We start from the raw sequence: 17,471 nt of genomic DNA, 5'->3' as shown, positions 1-17,471 counted from the left end.
AACATTCTGATGAGGAAACACACACACACACACACACAAACACACTGATTCAACTCGTTAACATTCTGATGAAGAAACACACACACACTCACACACTGATTCAACTTGTTAACATTCTGATGAAGAAACACACACACACACACACATTGAATGACCTCTGTGTATGAAATGCGCTATATAAATAAACACATACTGTATATATGTATAGTATAATACTGCACTTTGAATGAAATGGTAAATATATGGTGATCTGATGTGTGGATTGGATATGTGAGTATTCACACCCACAATGAAGAAAATATTATCTTATATGTACTGGCGATATGGTTGTATATTGTATATTGTTATTTGTATATGTTTGTATTGTGTATATACTACGGGCATAGTGCAATAGTCTATTTTACCTCTGCAATGAATTAATTGTATATATGTGTATTGCTGATGTACACAAGCATGGTGCAATATTCTATTTCTTCTATTTTAATTAATTGTTTAATGGATCCTGCAACCTAATTGTAATCACATGACTTTTGTTTATGTAAAGCACATTGAATGACCTCTGTGTATGAAATGTAGCTATATAAATAAACTTGACTTGACTTGTGTGTTATATTATGTGTGTGTGACCTCACCTTGCACTGCAGGTACATGTGTGTGTGTGTGTGTATGTGTATATATATATATATATATATATATATATATATATATATATATATATATATATATATATATGTGTTGTGTGAGCTCTGCTTGCACTGCAGGTACAGTACATGGTGTGTGTGTGTGTATGTGTGTGTGTATATATATTTGTGTGTGTGTGTGTGTATATATATATATATATATATATATATATATATATATATATATATATATATATATATATATATATATATATATATATATATTGTGGTACCCCAAGCTGCTCTTGTTGTCCCACTAGGGCAAACCGTCCTTGGGATCCCCTTGGGTAAGGTGGTGGATGGCGTGTACTGCACCAGGGCTATGCTGGAGGAGGGCACTAGGACCCTGGGGAGGTGCTCTGGAGACTAGGGGCGTCAGCACATCCACTAATGGAGTCCAGCTGCAAATGGTTAGATTGGCTCTGAACAGCACCTGAAAAAAGACCTGTTGCTAGAGAGACAAAAAGGGAAGCAGGGTTGTGGAAGTAAACCCCATACAGCTTTTGACCTTGGTTTAAGGCAGTGCGTGGTCTGTTTAAACTGCTTCAAGTGTGATTGTTTGTGCCCAGGAATTTTGAAGATCGGAGTGGACTGGGATCAGCCAAGAGGGCCGTCCACCTTCCAGACTTCGAGATCAAAGAAGATCGAAGAAGTTTTTGTTGCATTTTGAGTACCTCAGATTGAGGCTTTATAAGTTAATAAAAGAAACCGTCTGCTGGAAATCACTCTCCTCGCGTCTTTGGATCCCTGGGAGTTCACATTTGGTGGAGAATGCGGGCAACAGGTGACCCAGCTCAAAAAAAAAAAAAAAAACTAACAGCTGAAGATGATGTAGAATCGTATCTGGAACTCTTTGGCGAGTCCGCCACCAGAGAGAGATGGTGGTCGAGAGACTGGGCCCATATTTTGACTCCTTTTTTTTTTTAACAGGGGAGGCCCAACAGGCTTGTAGAGATTTATCTATAGCCGAGGCAGCTAATTATACCCAGCTCAAAGCCATAATTTTGGCACAGTATGGCTATAGTCTACCAGCAAAGGCTCGAAGGGTCCATCAATGGGCCCCTCACGATCCCAACACACCTGCCGCGACCCCAGATAAAAACTCTCCAGCTGCTAGTAGGGGCGTGGCTCAAGGAGGGCGGCGGCCCTGCAGCGATTGACCAGTGGTGCTGGACCCGGTGTGTTCGAGCACTACCCAATGGCATAAAGAAATATGTCGCCCAGCAGGGTTCCCGACCTGGATCGGCTGATTGCATTGCTAGAAAACCACCAGTGACACAGGATCTGATCAAACCCATGAAGATAGAGGGGGGTCGAAGCAGTCCGGTGAAACTCGAGAGAACCAACCTCCCGACCCGGGTGGAAACAGTCCTAGGAAAGGAGTAGGAGAGCTGCCAGGTGTCAGGTGGGGCAGGTCCCCTGCCCGAAGTCCCCTACCAACAGAGGATCGGCGTTGTTTAGTGTGTGTGGTAAAGAAGGCCACTTTGCAAGGGAGTGCCCTGAGAGGGATGAGTCCATGCCAACAGCGGGACCTGCCATGTCTTCGTTCCCATGTGGATACCTCACCACAGATTGGATGGAAGCCCATGAGTCTGCTCCACGGTTCCCCATAAAATCATGGGACAGGATACAGAGGCCCTGCTGGATTCGGGAAGTGTCATCACCCTTGTCCGCCCGAGTTGGTGAAAAGATGCCCATGGGGGAAGCAGTGGCTGTGGCATGTATACACGGAGACACTAAGAGCTACCCAACAAGCCAGGTGAGAATTCAATCTCCCAGAGGGACTGTGTTCACAAGAGTTGGGGTGGTTCCTGGCCTACCAGTACCAGTACTGATAGGCAGAGATTGTGCCCTGTTTGCGAGATATTGGAACACTCTACAACAGGCCTGGGGAGTAGGACCAAAGAAGGCAGCCAAACCAAGGAAGCCACCGAAGACCCACCAAGCATGTGCAGCCCCCTCAAAGGAGGGTTCCCCCATCCAGCCCTGGAGAAGAACAGGACCCCCACCCAGGCAGCGTTGGTGGAATCCCAGCTGCAGAACCACAAACATGGAGAGCAAGGGGAATTTTCTGGAAGTAGAGAGGGGGTCACGGCTGAGCGTTTCTCTGACTTCCTCCAGATCCACAGTGAGGCTCCAGGGGCGCCACAGAGTTCAGCCGGAAGCAACATGAGGATCCAAACTTAGCCCAGGCGTGGAAATCGGCGGTATTCAGCAGTGAAGAACAAGGCGAGGTGAGTCGACTTAATCTTCCATGTTTTTCAGTGAAAAATGGGTTGCTGTACAGAAAGGTAAAAAAGGTGAGGAAGTAGTTAGTCAGCTCCTGGTGCCAAGATCCTATGCCTCTAAAGTGCTTTTACTTAGCCCACTCCCATGTCCTCGACTCACCTTGGGTCTGAAAAAAAACTATGAGCGGATAACTTCCCGATTCTACTGGCCAGGTGTAAAGAGAGCGGGTAGAAGATTATTGTCGTCATTGTGCTGAATGTCAGCTCCACAGCCCCAAAGTGACCTACCGCCAACCCGTTAATTCCCCTTACCGATAATTGATGTTCCCTTCAGGCGGATTGGGATGGACATGCGTGGGGCCTCTCCCTAAATCGAGCAGGCGACATCGCTACATTTTGGTCCTCCTTGATTATGCTCTGAGATATCCAGAGGCCATCCCCCTTTAAGGGCAGCCACTGGTAAGGCCGTGGCCAAGGAGCTATTCCTCCTATGCAGTAGGGTCGGGATACCAGAGGAGATACTAACCCGATCAGGGTGGGTGCTTCATGTCAAATGTAATGAAAGCCTTCTGTAGCCTCCTGAAAGTGAAACAGGTCCGTTACATCTGTCTATCACCCACAAGCGGATGGCCTTGTTGAGAGGTTCAATAAGACATTAAAGCAGATGTTAAGGAAGATGATGGGTTACAGATGGGAAGGATTGGGACCAGCTCTTGCCTTACCTTATGTTCTCCATTAAAGTGAGGTGCCTCAAGCATCCACAGGTTTCTCGCCATTTGAGTTGTTGTGCGGTAGAAGGCCACGAGGTCTGTTTAGACTTAGCCAGAGAGGCATGGGAACAACAGCCAACACGACACACCACGGTGATAGAACATGTGGAGAGGATGCACCAGCGGATGAGTCAACTGTGGCCGATGGTAAGAGAGCACATGCTAAAAGCTCAGGAGGAACAAGCTAGGCTGTATAACAGGGGTGCACAGGTGAGGGAGTTCAGTCCAGGGGACAAAGTGCTAATCCTCATTCCCACTCAAGAGTGTAAATTCTTAGCTAAGTGGCATGGGCCATATGAGGTGATTGAAAAGCTGGGCCCCGTCAACTATAGAGTGAGGCAGCTGGGGAGAAGACAGAGCAGTCAGATATATCATATCAATCTGATGAAAAGGTGGCATGAACACAATCGGGTCGATGCACAGGCACTGTCCACTCACCAGCCTACAACCGGACCTCCGCAAGTTCCCATGGGCGAGCAACTGGCGCCACATCAAGTCCAAGACCTGACCCAGTTGCTGTGCCGGTATCCACGATGTTTTCTCCGACAAACCGGGAAGGACGACGGTCGTGGCCCACGACATCATCACGGAGCCTGGGAAAAAGGTACGACTTAAACCTTACAGAATTCCAGAAGCCCGGAGAGAAGCCATCCGGGAGGAGGTTAAGGCAATGTTGAAGATGGGGGTAATAGAGGAATCTCATAGTGCCTGGAGCAGTCCAATTGTCATTGTGCCCAAACCTGATGGGACGTTAAGATTCTGCAATGACTTTCGAAAACTTAACGAGATCTCAGCATTTGACTCTTATCCGATGCCCAGAGTAGATGAGCTGCTAGAAAGATTGGGACCTGCTAGGTTCATCAGCACCTTAGATCTTACTCGTGGGTACTGGCAGGTGCCACTTACAGACCAGGCTAAGGAAAAAACCGCCTTTACAACACCTGATGGGCTGTTCCAGTACAAAGTGTTACCATTTGGCATTCATGGGGCTCCGCCTGTTTCCAAAGGCTAATGGATAAGGTCCTTAGACCTCACAGACATTATGCTGCAGCGTGTTTGGGCCGATATAGTCCTTCATAGCACTGATTGGCAGACTCACCTGCAGCACTTGGAAGCCGTTCTGGGGAGCTGAGAGATGCAGGGTTGGCGGCTAAAAGCATCAAAGTGCCGCCTTGGGCTAGAAGAAACAGACTACCTGGGCTACACAGTGGGAAGAGAGGACGTGTACGGCCACAAGCATCTAAGGTGGAGGCTATTACCACATATTTTGCGGCCCGGGCACAAAGCGACAGGTACCGAACATTTCTGGGTCTTGTTGGATATTATCGTCAGTTTGTGCCCAACTTTGCTTCTCTAGCAGCTCCTCTTTTCGAGTTGACCAAGAAGGTTGGGAAGAGCCGCCTACAGTGGACCGAAGAGGCAGAGGAGGCCTTCGGGAAGCTGAAGGATGCCCTCTGCAGGAACCTGTCCCGGCAACGGTGGATTTTTTCTTTGCCTTTTGTCTTACAGACAGATGCTTCTGCTTGTGGGACTGGGGGCTGTCCTGTCTCAGGTAAAAGATGGAGTGGAACAACCGATTACATACATCAGCCGTAAACTGTTAAAGCATGAGAAAAACTATGCAACAGTGGAAAAAGAATGTCTTGCCATAAAGTGGGCTATAAACAAGCTGAAATATTACTTGATCGGAAGGGAATTTGCATTAGTTACGGATCATGCACCGCTGAAATGGATGTCTGTCAATAAAGACAGAAACTCTCGAATAACCCGTTGGTTCTTGGAGCTGCAAAATTACAGGTTCAAGGTGGAACACAGAGCAGGCAAGCAACAGGGGAATGCAGGCGGCTCTGTCGCGAAGATCCAGTGCCTGTGGTCCGTTTCCCCAGGAATGGCCTGAAGTTGAGGGGAGGGAGGTATGTGGTACCCCAAGCTGCTCTTGTTGTCCCACTAGGGGCAAAGCCGTCGCCGGATCCCCTTGGGTAAGGTGGTGGATGGCGTGTACTGCACCAGGGCTATGCTGGAGGGGCACTAGGACCCTGGGGAGGTGCTCTGGAGACTAGGGGCGTCAGCACATCCACTAGTGGAGTCCAGCTGCAAATGGTTAGATTGGCTCTGAACAGCACCTGAAAAGACCTGTTGCTAGAGAGACAAAGAGGGAAGCAGGGTTGTGGGAAGTAAACCCCATACAGCTTTTTTGACCTTGGTTTAAGGCAGTGCGTGGTCTGTTTAAACTGCTTCAAGTGTGATTGTTTGTGCCCAGGAATTTTGAAGATCGGAGTGGACCTGCGGATCAGCCAAGAGGGCCCGATCCACCTTCCAGACTTCGAGATCCAAAGAAAGATCGAAGAAGTTTTTGTTGCATTTTGAGTACCTCAGATTGAGGCTTTATAAGTTAATAAAAGAAACCGTCTGCTGGAAATCACTCTCCTTGCGTCTTTGGATCCCCTGGGAGTTCACAATATATATATATATATATATATATGTGTGTGTGTGTGTGTGTGTGTGAGTTCACCTTGCACTGCAGGTACATGGTGTGTGTGTGTGCATATATATGTGTGTGTAAGCTCACCTTGCACTGCAGGTACATGGTGTGTGTGTGTATATATATATGTGTGTGTGTGTGTATATATATATGTGTGTGTGAGAGCTCACCTTGCACTGCAGGTACATGGTGTGTGTGTGTATATATATATGTGTGTGTGTGTGTGTGTGTGTGTGTGTGTATATATATATGTGTGTGTATATATATGTGTGTGTGTGTGTGTGTGTGTAAGCTCACCTTGCACTGCAGGTACATGGTGTGTGTGTGTATATATATATATATATGTATGTGTGTGTGTGTGTGTGTACGCTCACCTTGCACTGCAGGTACATGGTGTGTGTGTGTGTGTGTAAGCTCACCTTGCACTGCAGGTACCATGGTGTGTGTGTGTGTGTGTGTATATATATGTGTGTGTGTGTGTGTGTGTGTGTGTGTGTGTGTGTGTGAGCTCACGTTGCACTGCAGGTACATGGTGTGTGTGTGTGTGTATATATATATATGTGTGTGTGTGTGTGTGTGTGTGTGTGTGTGAGCTCACCTTGCACTGCAGGTACATGGTGTGTGTGTGTGTGTGTGTGTGTGTGTATATATGTATGTGTGTGTGTGTGAGCTCACCTTGCACTGCAGGTACATGGTGTGTGTGTGTGTGTGTGTGTGTGTGTGTAAGCTCACCTTGCACTGCAGGTACACAGTGTGTATATGTGTGTGTATGTGAGCTCACCTTGCACTGCAGGTACATGGTGTGTGTGTGTGTGTATATATATATATGTGTGTGTGTGTGTGTGTGTGTGTGTGTGTGTGTGTGTCTGAGCTCACCTTGCACTGCAGGTACATGGTGTGTGTGTGTGTATATGTGTGTGTGTGTGTGAGCTCACCTTGCACTGCAGGTACAAGCCTACCCTTGACCCTAACAACCTTGCCAACTATAGGCCTATATCTAATCTCCCTTTTTTGTCAAAAATACTAGAACAAATAGTGTCGAAACAAATTGGTACCTTCTTGCATATGAATAAAATCCAAGAATTATATCAGTCTGGTTTCAGAGCTCACCACAGTACTGAATCAGCCTTAGTTAAAGTTTTTAATGACCTCCTCATCGCTGCCTATAATGGACATATATCAATATTGGTCCTCCTGGACCTCAGTGCTGCCTTTGACACCATAGACCACAACATACTACTCCACAGGCTCTAACATTCGATAGGCATTACCAAGACTCACCACTCGCTTGGTTTAGATCATACCTTTCTAACCACCAGACAATTTGTACAGGTTCACAATGAACCATCTACCCAGACTATGGTAAAATATGGGGTGCCTCAAGGCTCAGTACTAGGGCCCCTGTTATTTTTCTCTCTATATGCTTCCTCTAGGCTCAGAAATTAGGAAACATGGCATTAAATTTCATTCTTATGCAGGCGATACACAACTATACCTTTCCATAAAACCTGACGAATTGACTCCATTAGCCAAACTTGACACATGTATACGAGACATAAAGACATGGATGACGAACAATTTCCTGCTTTTAAACTCCGATAAAACAGAAGTCATGGTTTTAGGTCCTAAAAGATGAGGGCTATCCTATCCTCATCACAAGCTACATTTACTGATCTCCGACTATCCTCATCCACATGTGTTAAAAAAATCTAGGAGTTACAATTGACCAAGACCTATCACTAAGTAATCACATAAAACAGATTACCAAAGCTTCATTTTATCATTTAAGCAACATTTCAAAGATAAGGAAGTCTTTATCCCTACCAGACGCTGAGAAATTAATCCATGCTTTTGTCACCTCAAGGATTGATTATTGCAATGCTCTATACGCTGGCTGCAATAACACCTGTCTAAAGAGCTTACAGCTTATACAAAATGCAGCTGCTCGCACACTCACTAGAACTAAAATATATGAACATATTTCCCCTATCCTGGCATCTCTACACTGGCTGCCTGTTAGAAGTCGCATTGACTTCAAAATATTACTTCTAACATACAAAGCCATTAATGGCCAGGCACCAGAATATATTAAAGATCTCCTAGTCCCATATAACCCACCCAGACCGCTCACGATCACAGAATACTGGCCTTCTTGTAATTCCAAGAATCTCAAAACTACAGTAGGAGGCAGAGCTTTCAGCTATCAGCGCACCCCTCCTCTGGAATAATCTTCCTACCTCCAATTCGACTAGCAGACACCCTCCCTATTTTTAAGTCTAGACTTAAAACATACCTCTTTACTGCCTCCCATAGTTAGGTATGGTGCGTGGAAATTCACCCACCTCAGGGTTTTTTGGAATGGACCACCCTGCTGAGTCCTCGTGTGACTGGCACCCCAGTCGGGTGCGATGGTGGTCACTGACCATACCTGGGCTGGTGTCGACTACCCCTCACCATGCCTTAGTTATGCTGCTATAGCATAGTGCTGTCATGGACTTTTCATGTGTCACCACGCATAACCCCCCTCCTCTCCCCCTTCTCTCTCTCTCTCTCTCTCAACTCTTCCTCTCTTGCCTATTCCCACCATGGTATACTGTAACAATATATAGTACTACTGATTACTTATTGACATTAACCATTCTGATTTTCAGTAATACTAACCCACTCTACATCTCTCTTTCTTCCCCCTTACTGTACCTCACTTGTGAGGTATATCATCACCAGTCATCAACCATCCGTGTGTTGGCCCTCCTCTCACCCATCTCACCTGAAGTCCCATCCCCGATTGCCCTATTACTGCCCCCTATCTGGACTCCTGGCCCATGCAGCCTAGCGACCCACCACCAGCCTATGGCAACTCTGCCCGGATTACTGGCCCGTCTGCCAACCCACCACATGCCCCTCGACAACTCCCTTCCCCTGGACAATTCCAACGCTGGACTATTGAACTTTCTGTCACTAAATCAGGAATAATAAATTACCATAACGGATACGTAATCATCCCACCTCTTGTAACTTTCAGCTCAAGTGCTTTAAACACCATGTCTTATTCTCTACACCTGACTATCATATGCATTTGTCATGTATACAGACCTTACTGTCCTGTATTGACCCTAGGCAGATGGGTCTGGCCCTTGAGTCGTGGATCTGCTCGAGGTTTCTTCCCATATGTATCTCCAACTCTAGGGAGTTTTTCCCCCCCTGTTACCCCGGTTACCCATGGGCCTCTCTCTCTCTCTCGCCCCCGTTACCCCGGTTACCCATGGGCCTCTCTCTTTCTTTTCTTTTCTTCCTTTCTTCCCTTCTTTCTCTGATTGCCTACATTCTGTAAAGCGCCATGATACATGTGTTATGTTTTGGCGCTCTATAAGCACAATAAATTGAATTAAATTGAATTGAAATTGTGTGTATATATATGTGTGTGTGTAAGCTCACCTTGCACTGCAGGTACATGGTGTGTGTGTGTGTGTGTGTAAGCTCACCTTGCACTGCAGGTACATGGTGTGTGTGTGTATATATATATGTGTGTGTGTATATATATGTGTGTGTGAGCTCACCTTGCACTGCAGGTACATGGTGTGTGTGTGTATATATATATATATATATATATATATTGTGTGTGTGTATATATATATGTGTGTGTGAGCTCACCTTGCACTGCAGGTACATGGTGTGTGTGTGTCCCTCGCTGTCCTGCGTCAGCACCTGCATGACATTCTGCAGCTGGAAGCCGTTCTCGTCCACTCTCTCCACCGCACACACACACTGCACTGGGATGGAGGACCGGACCTGCACACACACACACGCACGCACGCACGCACGCACGCACATGCACACACACACACACACACACACACACACACACACACAGTATAAGGAAGGCGTTTTCGCCAACTCTCTCCACCGCACACACACACTGCACTGGGATGGAGGACCGGACCTGCACACACACACACGCACGCACGCACACACACACACATGCACACACACACACACCACACACACACGCACGCACGCACGCACGCACACACACACACACACACACACACACACACCAGTATAAGGAAGGCGTTTTCGCCAACTCTCTCCACCGCACACACACACACTGCACTGGGATGGAGGACCGGACCTGCACACGCACACACGCATGCACACACACACTGCACACAGGAACGCTGGCACACACACACACTGCACACTGGGATGGAGGACCGGGATCCTATGCACACACACTGCACGGGATGCACACACACACACACACGCACGCACACACACGGTATAAGGAAGGTTTCTGCCAACTCTCCCACCGCACTCACACACTGCACTGGGATGGGGAACGGACCTGCACCACACACACACACAGTATAAGGACACACACACACACAGTATGGGAGGGAAGGTTTTTGTATAAGGAAGGCCAACTCTCTCCACCGCACTCACACACTGCACTGGGATGGAGGAACGGACCTGCACACACACACACACACACACACACACACACACACACAGTATAAGGAAGGCGTTTTCGCCAACTCTCCACCGCACTCACACACTGCACTGGGATGGAGGAACGGACCTGCACACACACACACACGCACACACACACACACACACGCACGCACACACACAGTATAAGGAAGGCGTTTTCGCCAACTCTCTCCACCGCACTCACACACTGCACTGGGATGGAGGAACGGACCTGCACACGCACACACACAGAGACACTGAGCACGGACCCCCACTCTGCCCCGACCCAACTTTAGGCCTGATATTCATGTCTTATATTTGGAACGAAGTGTCAGTCACACACACATACATACACACTCCCCTACACATGTTAACATGTACATTATCTGGAATAGAAAGCACATTTTCTACGTTCTGTTTATGTTGCCTATCAGACGTTTAACATTTTTGGAAGAGGAAAAAAAATGCTTCAGGTGAAATAATTTGGCAGACCCCCTGCAGTACCTGCAGACCCCGGTTAAGGTTCACTGGCATATACATTTAAACGGCATTAAATCACAACCTATACTTCCACAATGCACCAGCAGTTTGTTTAGGATCAGCTAAGACAAAAGCAGTGGAGAAGGCTGCTTTCATTTAATTCCATGAAGTTACAATTTGCTGCGTACACAATGCTTGAACAGACTAGCCTACATAATGCTCCACAATGCAAACAGACTCTAGCCTGCATAATGCTACACAAGCTATCCTACATAATGCTACACAAGCACATTGTGAACAGACAGACTAGCCTACATAATGCTACACAAGCTAGCCTACATAATGCTACACAAGTGCATTGGGAACAGACGGGCTAGCCTACATATGGGCTAGCCCCCCCAAACTATGGAACACCCTGCCTCTGTACATCAAGCAGGCGAAGTTCAGTAAATATTTTTTAAAAAGATCTGAAAACATACCTGTACAGGAAAGCTTTTAGTTAACTCATCTTATCCTGTAGACTACATTTTCAGATTATTCTACATCTGCTACTATTGGAGGGCTTAACCAGCCAGAAGCAGATGGGCTCCCCTATTAAGTCAGGTTCTGCTCAAGGTTTCTTCCTGGAATATGGGAGTTTTCCCTTGCCACAGTTGCCATATGGCGTGCTTGTGGGGGTAAGAGGGTTAAGGCTGCCAGTCTTATGACGCCATTTTCTATATTTTTGATATGTTGCTGAGTATAACATAAACAGCAAAGAAAAAAGTGATTGATAATGACTGACTGACTATTATTGTGTTACATGCTTCAAAATGTAAAGCACTTTGAGCTGCATTCTGTGTATGAAAGGTGCTATACAAATAAAGCTTTATTATTATTATTATTATTATTATTTATTATTATTATTATTATTATTATAATGCTACACAAGTGCATTAATTGGGAACAGACAGGCTAGCCTGTAACCTGTAGCCTGTAAAGTATCTATCTATCTATCTATCTATCTATCTATCTAGCCTACATAATGCTACGCAAAGCTTAGTCGTGAAGAATTGCGGAGTCGGAGAATTCCCAGTCGATGGTAAGGTTTTGGCGGTCGGGCATACAGTGGGCAGTGCTTCGACTTGGCCAGCTTCACTTTCGGGGTCCGCTATGGGGATCACGCGGTATCACGCCTTTTAATTTGTATTTTTCCAGTGAGACGCTGCAACAACCGTTTTAATTTGTATTTTTCCAGTGAGACGCTGCAACAACCGCTTGCATGTTCGGCCTTATGTCTACGTGCGCACCTGAGGCTACTCCAGCTGCAAGAGAAATAATTTCCCCTGTTTGTATGTTCACTGCAAGTTGGCCTACCATAACTTACCAACTCTGCACTGTAGACTGGCTATTTATATTTTTTCTGTGAAATAAGCAAATGTATTTGTTCAACTTTATGAAGCAGAATTACGCATAGGCTACTTGGAACATAATACATTTGACAAAGCACAGATGTATGTTGCTAGTGACAAAATATTAACTTTCAGTGTTTTACGATGTCTTTGTCATGGGGAAGTGTTTTTCCCCATGCATTTATTCTAGGCTACTGTCAGTGACTGCCGTGAGAGAAGCGGGTTCTGTGTTTTCGCTCATGTCAGTGACTGACGCAGAGAAGGGGTCTGTGTTGTGTTGTGTTGCGTTGCGTTAATTTATTTTCATTGGGCATACCGTGCCGTCCGTCCACAGCTCTTCAGTTCTGACAAAGCCAAAATTACTCCTTTTGAAACAATGAGTGCAGGAAGCGTTTGTATGGTTGTATTGCTTGACGGGGGTGGGGTGTCCCAAGCAGCTTTCAGCCATAAGGCTACTTTGAGAACATTTCAATTCAATCCGACACTAATATTCAAAATGTTGAAAACTATTTTGGCATAGCCTATAAAGCAGTTTAATTAAATGGAATGTTAGTTGTAAACAAACAAGCTACTTGGTGAGGCTTGGCCTCACAGATGCTTCGTGCCTTAGATGGCAGGAAAAATCTTCAAGATAGGCCTATTAACAAACCACCCGATTCACGTTGACCACCCAAATCACACCTTCCCACCTCTGACAGCTTAAAAGAAGTCAAGAGGACTCCTTACTCACAGACCTATTCACAAACCTGCGGTTTTAAATCCTATGCAGCTACAGGAGCTTCCAATCGAGGAAGCAATTTTGCATTGTAGGCATAACTAACATGCAAATCCCAACAACAACCAAAACTAGGCTAATCATTGTCAACATGTAAATTAAATGTAACATTATTGTGAATCAAATTAAAATGTTCTCTTTTTTGCAACGTGGGCATAGTAACAGAATAATTTAATAATGTTACAAAGATACTACATCGATCCTTGGGCTACTAGGCTATTTGTTTTGCCTTGATTCATTTAGGCTAGGCCTTTTATTCAGGGGCCGTATTCACAAAGAATTTTAAGGCTAAAAAGTAGCTCCTAACTGGCTTATTTAGGAGCAACTCCTAAAAAAAAAGGGCGTGTCACTCCTAACTTTAGGACTCCTAATTTTTCACAAAAAGTAATTCACGAAGCATTTTAGACCTAAAAGTAGCACCTAAGTCTGGGACAGCTTAAGTCGAGAGGACTCCTAACTCACTAAGACCTATTCATAAACAGCTTTTTTTTGTGGCATTTTTTACGCTATGATGTTTTGAAATGCGAGCCTATCGCAACAGGAGCTTCCAATCGCGAGGGAACAATTTTGCATTCATAAAAGGGATGCAATAATGCCACCAACAACAACCAAAACTACTCATTGTTAACATGTAAATGAAATGTAACGCTTTCATTGTGAATCAAATTAAAATGTTCTCCTCTTTGCAAACGTAGCCTAGGGATATGGTGACAGATTAATTTAATAATGTTGCAAAGGTAGGCTACTGCATCAATCCATAGGCCTATGTTTCATTAGGCTACTAAGCTATTTGTTTTGCCTTACTCTTTATTCATTTAGGCTAGGCCTTTTATTCAGTTATTAATCATCTTCCGTCCTTCGCACTACTTGTGTAGCACACGCATTCTCCGACCTGTCACCTGTCAGTCACCATCGGAAGAGAGGTGTTTGGAATTCCCGCGTTACAATCGTCCAGCCAATCAAGGTGGTCACTTCAGTCAAGCTCGTGCATGAGTAATGACGTCATCCATAGCCACGCGAAGACTCACTCCTAGTTTAGGAGTTGTCTGAAAGGCTTTGTGAATAACTTTTAAGAGAAAACTCCAATCTAAAATCTTTAAGTGCGATTTAGGAGTAGCCTACTCCTAGTAGTAAGATAAAAGCCTTTGTGAATAGCCTACGGCCCCAGTTATTCACCATCTTCCGTCCTTGTGTAGCGCACGCATTCTGAGACCTGTCACTCATCATCGTAAGGGAGGTGTTTGGAATCATACCAGCGTTACAATTATCAGCCAATCAAGGTGGTCACGCTTGCCCATTTACCCAAATTAATGGTCGAATATTACTGATGATCATTGTTATTTAAGAACATGCAGTGTCGAGGGGTACCAAAAACATCTTGCTCGTAAAAAAAGCATCATAACGCATATTCTGGGGGTCTGTTATTTACTGTAGGCTGCGCCAAACCACATGCCTTTTATTTTGGGCAAGCCTGCATTCATTCATTCATTCAACCTTTATTTATTCTCGAGGGTCATTGAGAGAAGCCCTCATTTTCAATGAAGCCGAAATTACAGAAGCGAAGCAAAGCTCCCACAAACAAGACAACATTCGAGGCCTTCTGTTGAAGAATTTTATATAAAGCCTGCGCTGACAGTAAATCCTCCTGCCCCTGATAGGCCTACCACAGCTGTGGATAGTGTGGAATGTTCAAGTAATAACACAATCCAATGTGTGTCTCAATTGTCCCCATGACCACCTCACACATTTCTCTAGATTTTGCAACGAACTTACATGACACAATGCCATAAAATATGCCAGTTTTAGGACACAGAATAATGTTTATAATGATACCAGGTAGGCCAGGTATTGTCGAAGGTGAATGGTGAAGTGAAATTCTTACTTTGGAAAACAAACATTTGCCGATATCATCGCCGATCATCAGAATATTGCAACAGATTCTGTGTTCTGGACTGCAGGTAACTTGTTAAGCCAGTGGTTCTCAAACTTTTATTTCATTCCCCACTTTGATCAAGGGGCATGACTGATGATAGTGGAGATAACGGTTATCCCGGAGGCTTTTGCAAGTCAGCATCTTCAACGGTAGTCTATTAAAAATATAAGTTTTCGATGTCCCAAACGGAGAGCCATACTTTATTGTTTTTAACGATCTCTATGCTACTCACAAACATGTAGGCATGGGGACATGATGAAGTAGGCTATCCAACTGTCGTGGTGTTAAATTATTGAGATTACGAGCCAGTGGTTTTCAAACATTATCGCGCGGACTCGACATCTGACTAAATGCAACAGGCTCATATTGTCCTCGCATTCGCAAAATGAGGACCAGTGTTTTGTCAAATTGCAAATAGCTATTCTTTTTAACTATTTTTTTTATGATAGTATGAAGTGCTTTTGTATAGGCTACTATCTTAATCTTGGAATATGGGGGAGGAAGTGGCTGGCTGCAGTCAGCCAAATATGAATGTAATTCTGCGCATAAAGCAGATGTATTTGTTTATTGTACAGAAAAAAAAAATGACATGTCAAGGAGTCAATTGACTACATTGCAGTCAAGAAGTAGGGCAAATTAATTTACTTAAAACCAAAACGGGGTCATAGTTGTCTAAGCCTCTATTGCGTAGCCTGTTAAAAACGCTGCCAGATAGTATTAAATCGGCAACAACATTGTTTTCTGCAGAAGCCTACCCAAGGCTACAGATTTATTCTGAACAGTTATTTCTCTACTGGCTCAAATATCACACCACTGTTTTGATTTATGTGAATTCGTTAACCCCAACACTGACAATAATGTAGACAGCAAATTTCAATTTCGATTTTCATGTAGTCAAGCCTTAAGCCATACCCAAGTAGCCTAAATTGAGATAATGTTTAATTATGCATGATTTATTTTGTTATTGAATTTGTAGGCTGGGATTACTCTCGCAACAATTATGTAAGGGACGGCAGGCAGAGCGATGTACAGTGGCAGAGCGACAGTGGCTGAAAGTGGTACTAAAGCTTCACGCTTCTTCACGCCGTAATCTTGTGAATGAAGTGGTCATTTGAAAGCGATGCCCACTGTAGGTGAGCTTAAAGGGAAACTTGGCAGGATTAGCTATATTTCCCCCTCTGCTGGAGAAGTTGTGCATTATGCTATTTCAAAACGCGTGAAAAAGTAACAATAAAGCACATGGATTTGTTTACAAGCTAAGAAACGGTTAGCATAAGTTCGGCAGAACAAAGTGGATGTTACAAGGTAAGAAACACGATTTAAAACGAATTTCTTGTTTCTCACTTCTCTTACTTGGACAGTGACTTTTGGGCCATGAGCCACAGGCCCAAAAAGGGGCGTGTCACTACTACTTGGGGGGGCAAATTCTCACTATATTTTTCTGAAAGCTACATATCTCTGGAGTATAAAATGGTATGATGGCAAGTTGGATCTTGTAGCGTTGTGGCTGTACAGGCCTTCAAAGTTGACCTGATTTGAAAAAAGGAAATTCCGCCTATTGGCTTTTTTTTGTTAAACCACTCATAAGAGCCCAGAAAATAATCCAAACCTCATTATTACTGATGCATATGTGGTGTTTGTGGTTGGCATACATATTTTGAAGCATTATGTGATTTTGCCCTTCATTTTGGTTGACAAAATTCAAGATTTATGTGTAATAATGAGCAAATCTACATTTTCAGAGACACAACATGTTGCAGCACTAATTAAAATGCCCACTACCTCATTAATCAATGTATTTATACCTTCCTACCTCCCAGCAGAGACTTGAAATACAAATGATTACATAGGTCTGCATTGCTATGCTATTTACTATTTGTAAATGTACTATTCGGAAACACCCACCCAAAATTCAGTAAATTAGTATTTTCTTGAAAATACCCATAAGAGATATTCCAAGAGATCAAAACATCATGATTACCAATCACATATTACCTTTACATTTAAGGAATACCATATGAAAAGTGTTGACATCACCACATGTACCCAGCTTAACATAAATATTATAACTAGATGTACCGCATAGCGGTACAAAATATGACCGCCGCACAGTCGGGTACATCCGTTCCGTGAAAAATAAATCACACTTCAATTTGTCTCCATATTTTACTCCATCCCCACTCTTGAAACTTTTGTGTATGCTTGTTTGGCATGCCTGAGTGTGTGTGCGGCTGCACAGAAAGTAGCCTACTGGTGCTGAAAAGG

The 17,471-nt window shown here is 44.5% G+C and overlaps 1 protein-coding gene across 1 annotated transcript in view; it reads right to left on the bottom strand.

Annotated features, from left to right (window-relative positions):
• Positions 1–17,471, bottom strand: part of LOC125295326 (rasGAP-activating-like protein 1) — a 108,432-nt gene that overhangs the window by 17,525 nt on the left and 73,436 nt on the right. The window contains 2 exon segments of the mRNA XM_048244595.1: positions 1–6; positions 9,812–9,949. The exon segment at positions 1–6 is cut by the window's left edge and continues 54 nt beyond it. Coding sequence (XP_048100552.1) covers positions 1–6; positions 9,812–9,949 — 144 coding nt within the window.

The sequence above is a fragment of the Alosa alosa genome, chromosome 5 (genome assembly GCF_017589495.1).
Source record: "Alosa alosa isolate M-15738 ecotype Scorff River chromosome 5, AALO_Geno_1.1, whole genome shotgun sequence".
NCBI classification, from domain to species: Eukaryota; Metazoa; Chordata; class Actinopteri; order Clupeiformes; family Clupeidae; genus Alosa; species Alosa alosa.
This window is presented reverse-complemented; position numbering and strand designations above follow the sequence as displayed.